The sequence below is a fragment of the Lepisosteus platostomus genome, chromosome 25 (genome assembly GCF_059453375.1).
Source record: "Lepisosteus platostomus isolate fLepPlt1 chromosome 25, fLepPlt1.hap1, whole genome shotgun sequence".
NCBI classification, from domain to species: Eukaryota; Metazoa; Chordata; class Actinopteri; order Semionotiformes; family Lepisosteidae; genus Lepisosteus; species Lepisosteus platostomus.
Window position 1 is genome coordinate 12,668,413 of NC_142635.1, and position 5,224 is coordinate 12,673,636.

Consider the following 5,224-nt stretch of genomic DNA (forward strand, 5'->3'; position numbering starts at 1 on the left):
TTACTCATTAAAGATCCAATGGAATTATTGGGCGTTGTGGTGGCTAAGGACCTGCCACCTGCCGTTACACCCAAACACCATGAGGTCCGAGTGTGACAGTCTAGCTGCTGTCAAACGCCTCTTCTAGTGCTTGATGTCACCCTGGCTGCACGGTGCTACACTGCCCATGTCCTGGGTCCTCACTACCTGGCCTTCATGCAGACTCATCTCGAAGAGACAACGTTCCAGCAGGACAGTGTATGTTCTCCTGCTGCTCCTGGAAAACCAGCTGGTGTGCAGGATGAGAACGAGACAGTCCAAGCAATGAAGGCCCCACTCACCTGACTGAAGTCCCACTGAATGTATAGCTGTCAGTGACCAGGGAACAGGCTGTCCAGGTTCCGGGAGAGAGAAATCAGGCCAAATCCCACAAGAGAGCAACCTGGTGCAAGACAGGCACTGCAGATATGCAATAAAATGTCACTGCACCTGCTACACAGATTACCATTTTCCTGATAAAGACCTGCAGCAAAGTGAGAGTTAAGCGACGTTTCTTTTGATGCTCAGTATACTTAAAATTCTTAAGCTTTTTTTGTGCAATGTTGTAAATATAATCTAGTTTGTCCTCATAAGCAGTGCCAGAGCAGCCATTTCGGGTTTTCTCGAAAACCAAGATTTACCACGTCTACAGGTCTAATGAAAAACACCACGCCTCAATCTATACTGGATTCAGATTAGAAAGAAAAAACGTCAAACAAGTACGGCACAAAAAAGAACACTGACTCTCGAAATCACTAACTCTGGGTCTTCGCGAAACACGAAAAAGTTCTGTTTGAATTATTTGTGTGTGGGACTAGAAAAATCAATACGAACAATGTGGAACAAGTTTTAAAAAAATCATCATTAATTGGTTTCAGCAGTGTCAGGTCACGGATCCTGCGACTGAACCAGATATTCTGCAAAATAATACCAATAAAAGAGACATAAATATTCACCAAGGTTCGGCTAAATAAAAAGGTTTCAGCCCCTTTCCTTGCCAAGGCAAACTGAACCAGATTACAACGATTTCAGACTTAGAACTTTAAAATATTTTTAACATAAAGGGCATTCGCCCTTTTATTCCACAAACGTTAGTCAACCTAGTAAAGTATATTTAATGAAGTTTTTTATTATTTAAATTTTACTTAATATCATACCACCACCAAACACACGCCGAAAACTCAGTCACACCTGTAAAAATACTGTCAATGACTACAGGCCTCCCCCCACGTTCAAGTAAAGTTTTCTCTAAAATGCAACAGTTAACTCACGGTTAATTGAGTGCATTACGCATTGAGTGGCTTTTAGTACACCCCGAAGCACGAACATACATTGTATCGCACTTTTCAGGGAAAGGTTTAAATGTTTCAAAGCAATATAAGCTTCGTTATATTATTGTATTTTATAAAGTAAATCGCCCCCTTAAACGTTTTAGTTTAGACGTAAAGTTGTTTGCAGTTTTAAACAAAGCGAGTGCTTCACTCAATGTTTGAATGAGGTCCTTGCGGAGATTAAGAAAAGAGGATTCACTCAGCATCGGTAAGAGAAACTGAAATATTGAGCTAGGTGCTCATTGTTTGTGGAAGGGGTGTTAGTAGGGGCAGTAGGGGGCGCTCAGTCTGCAGTCTGTGGGGGTCCTTATGCCCCAGTATAGTGACGGGGACACCATACTGTAAAAAAGGACTGTTCTTTGGATCTGACGTAAAACCAAGGTCTTGACTCATTAAAAATCCCAGGGTGTTTCCCGAAATGATTAAGAGTGTTAACCCCGGTGCCTGGCCAAATTTTCCCCTGGTCTTTACAATCATGGCCTCCTAATAATCTCCATATATGAACTGGCTTCATCACTCTGTTCTCCTCCCCACTGATAGCTGGTGTGTGTTGAGCGTACTGGTGCACTATGGCTGCCGTCGCATCATCCAGGTGGGGCTGCACATTGGTGGAGGAGGAGGAGAGTCCCCATTACCTGTAAAGCGCTTTGAGTGGAGTGTCCAGAAAGCGTTATACAAGTGTAAGCAATAATAATAATAATAATAATAATAATAATAATAATAATAATAATAATAATAATAATAATAATAATAATTGCTTACACTTATATAGCGCTTTTCTTTTATTATTATTATATCATATATCTGTATGTATATACCCGTTTGTTGTATTTTAAAAAATAATAAAAACCTTAAAAAAGCATACGCGAGAATCTGTCTTGCCATGTTTCTGTGTCTGCAACGTTTCACTAAGAAAGGCTGTATTTTGATCCTGCATCACTGGGATTTAGAACAAGGCACATATGCATTTTATTTTTATCTTCGCCTCCTTGGCATCGACACGTCTGTCTGTGAGATCAGAACACGCGTGCACACTCACTCCTAAACAAAAACAAAAAGAAAATATTAAGAGAGCGTTTTAATGTTAAGTTTTTACTGCTTTAATTTTATCCTCCCCGAACTTTAGGGAACAATGGATAAAGCAGTTAAAACTGGTAATTCGTTTGCAACTTTGTTTGGCGATATTACTAGTTTTCAACGCTGGACACAGTAGTACTTAAAAATAAGAAAACGTTAAAGATTGTTTTATATCGCATAGTGCGTGTTTCCTTATGAAGCGTAATTAATAGGATTATTAAATTCAATATATAACACGAAACTCTGTTATTTTGTAAATACAACCTACAAATTCTCAATGCGAGCTATTTTATAGCACAATAAAACACGTATTCTCTGGCGCCACAATCTTTCTTTCTCGTTTGCATTTCAAGGGAACGGTCCTTATTCGCTGAAAGTGGCGCACTGAGGTTTGAAATTGATAGACGGCAGTTTAGCCCAATCACAGACGAGCTTCTTCAAAGCCATCCAATCCGTGACCTTTCTGGATCGTTCCTTGTCTGATTGTTACGCCTCTATGGACTTGTCACACCTAATGTCGATCAACCAATTGCCGCCCAGCAGGTACAGCCCCCTACGTCTTTGAACCAATCAGAGGCTCACCTTGAAACCTCAATCCAATCGAATTGAAGTGTGAATTCATGGGGGCGGCGGTTAACGCCAGGGATAAAATAGTCAGCATCGAAAGCATTTCGTTCAGTTTACGCTTAGATTTTCAGGTACGTTTGAGTTGTGAATCTCCAATTATGTCCGGCAGAGGCAAAACTGGCGGAAAAGCCCGCGCTAAGGCGAAGTCTCGCAGCTCCAGAGCTGGCTTGCAGTTCCCAGTCGGCCGTGTCCACCGGCTGCTCAGGAAAGGAAACTATGCCGAGCGGGTCGGCGCCGGAGCCCCGGTGTATCTGGCCGCGGTGCTGGAGTACCTGACCGCCGAGATCCTGGAGCTGGCCGGCAACGCCGCCCGGGACAACAAGAAGACCCGCATCATCCCCCGGCACCTGCAGCTGGCCGTCCGCAACGACGAGGAGCTGAACAAGCTGCTGGGCGGCGTGACCATCGCGCAGGGCGGCGTGCTGCCCAACATCCAGGCCGTGCTGCTGCCCAAGAAGACCGGGCAGGCCGCCCCCAGCACCGGTAAATCCGGCAAGAAGGCCTCCCAGCAGTCCCAGGAGTACTAGACTACCGACTGACCGATACCATCCACCCCTTCAACACAAAGGCCCTTTTAAGGGCCGCCCAGATGGTCGCAGAAAAGAGCTGAAATTCATTCTGATGGGGGGGGGGGGTTTGTTGTGTGTCTTGACTGTATTGGGGTTGAGCTCGAGTCCCGCGGAGCGCTGACTTTAAAAAGGCTGGCGCTGCCGTGGGCGTACACCACTCGTGCTAAACAGGTTTAAATCTGTCCCTTACAAATTATTAAGTAGGGCGGTCCTTTATATTAAAAGCTGCTATAAGCTGTTTTTTTTTTTTTACTTAAAGGTGGTTGTTTCCCTGCACGAAGTTTAGCAGTCGGTGTTGGGGGGGGGGTTAATGTCACTTCCGGTGAAGACTATATTCACCCACGTGTCTGCCTGGGCGCCAGATTTGAAAATGTGGCGATTAAGAAGCGGCGGGTTTTGTTTAATATCCGCCAATGCGGGTGGGGTGGTTGACGTATATTCCTTTTTTTTGTCCTCAAAAGTACTAGTAGTCCTAGGCCTTTGCTGCAGCAACCTTTTTTTCTGGGGCAGAGTACAGGTCTATAGTGCATAGCGGAATTTGGTAGGGGTTTCAGGCGACTGTTGGATTGGTGGTGGTATCATTGTCCGAAGTAAATCGTCCTTTTCATCACCAAAACAACCCCAGCGAACAATAGAGTGGGACCCTGTATCGTTAGCAGTGATCTGCCACAACGTTAAATGTTGCTCGCACTAAATTGCCAAAGAACAGCAAATTGCAAAGCAACCTGTAGGTGTTGGCAAACAGGCGATTTCAGAACGGGTGGCTTGTAAAAAAATGACTGATCGTGATCGGACTGTGGAGTCTTCTACATCCGTAGTGCGTAGCCGAAAATCTGTTTTTTATTCCTTCTATTTAGCATGTAGCGTCTTATTCGTGAAAACCGGCTATCAATACGTGTTTACTCATCGCGTTTATTCCATTTTGAAAAGTTAGCTATTAACATACAATGTTTAAATTGTCGCACGCGGTTTAAGTTAAATCGCTACGCCTAGGGAAACGCAACGGCCAATTCATTTCATTTTTATTATAACTTCCAAAACCAGACAATTCTAGCAAATGTTCTGAATATTTACTCTGTAAAAAGCAGTTGGTATGGTTTAGATCTCAAAATGGTCTAATCTTCACTCTAGATGGGTTAAAATTACCCCAACAGTGAGCATGACGTGTTGCCGCCACTACCCCCTGTCCTGGTTTTGGGGGTGAAGAGTGGGATATAACAGTTAAAACAATTTACCAACAGGTGCTTCCTCTCTGTGCTCATTTCAAAATGAGCACATGCTTTCCAAAGGCAGCTGCTTCAGATGTGGGGTTTTTCAAGGCACATCTGCAAACGGTTGCGATCTTTTTTTTAAAAAAAAAACACGCTTATTCTTTGCATTTGAAGTATCAATTCAGAATGCCATCTGAAATACAGTAACGCTTTCTGCTAATACAGACATCTTGTTGTGCATCTACTGTTACTACTCACTATGAGGCCACATGCACTGCTTTAGAAACAAGCCTGTGCCCTCTGAACTGGTGTGAAGTAGGGGGAGGTTACTGATCAAAAAGTTCCAGCTCAAGAAGAAGGTAAAAATGAGAAAAATACATCTTTCAAAAAG

The 5,224-nt window shown here is 43.5% G+C and overlaps 1 protein-coding gene across 1 annotated transcript; it reads left to right on the top strand.

The window, feature by feature from the left end:
• Positions 1–3,058: 3,058 nt before the first annotated feature.
• Positions 3,059–4,968, top strand: h2ax (H2A.X variant histone). Its single transcript, XM_088619571.1, has one exon. It carries the CDS (start codon positions 3,152–3,154, stop codon positions 3,578–3,580), a length of 429 nt encoding a protein of 142 aa, XP_088475697.1. The 5' UTR covers positions 3,059–3,151; the 3' UTR covers positions 3,581–4,968.
• Positions 4,969–5,224: the final 256 nt, after the last annotated feature.

What these genes read in the sequence shown, in the direction of transcription:
- h2ax (XM_088619571.1), top strand. Translation starts at nt 3,152, where the DNA reads ATGTCCGGCAGAGGCAAAACTGGCGGAAAAGCCCGCGCTAAGGCGAAG.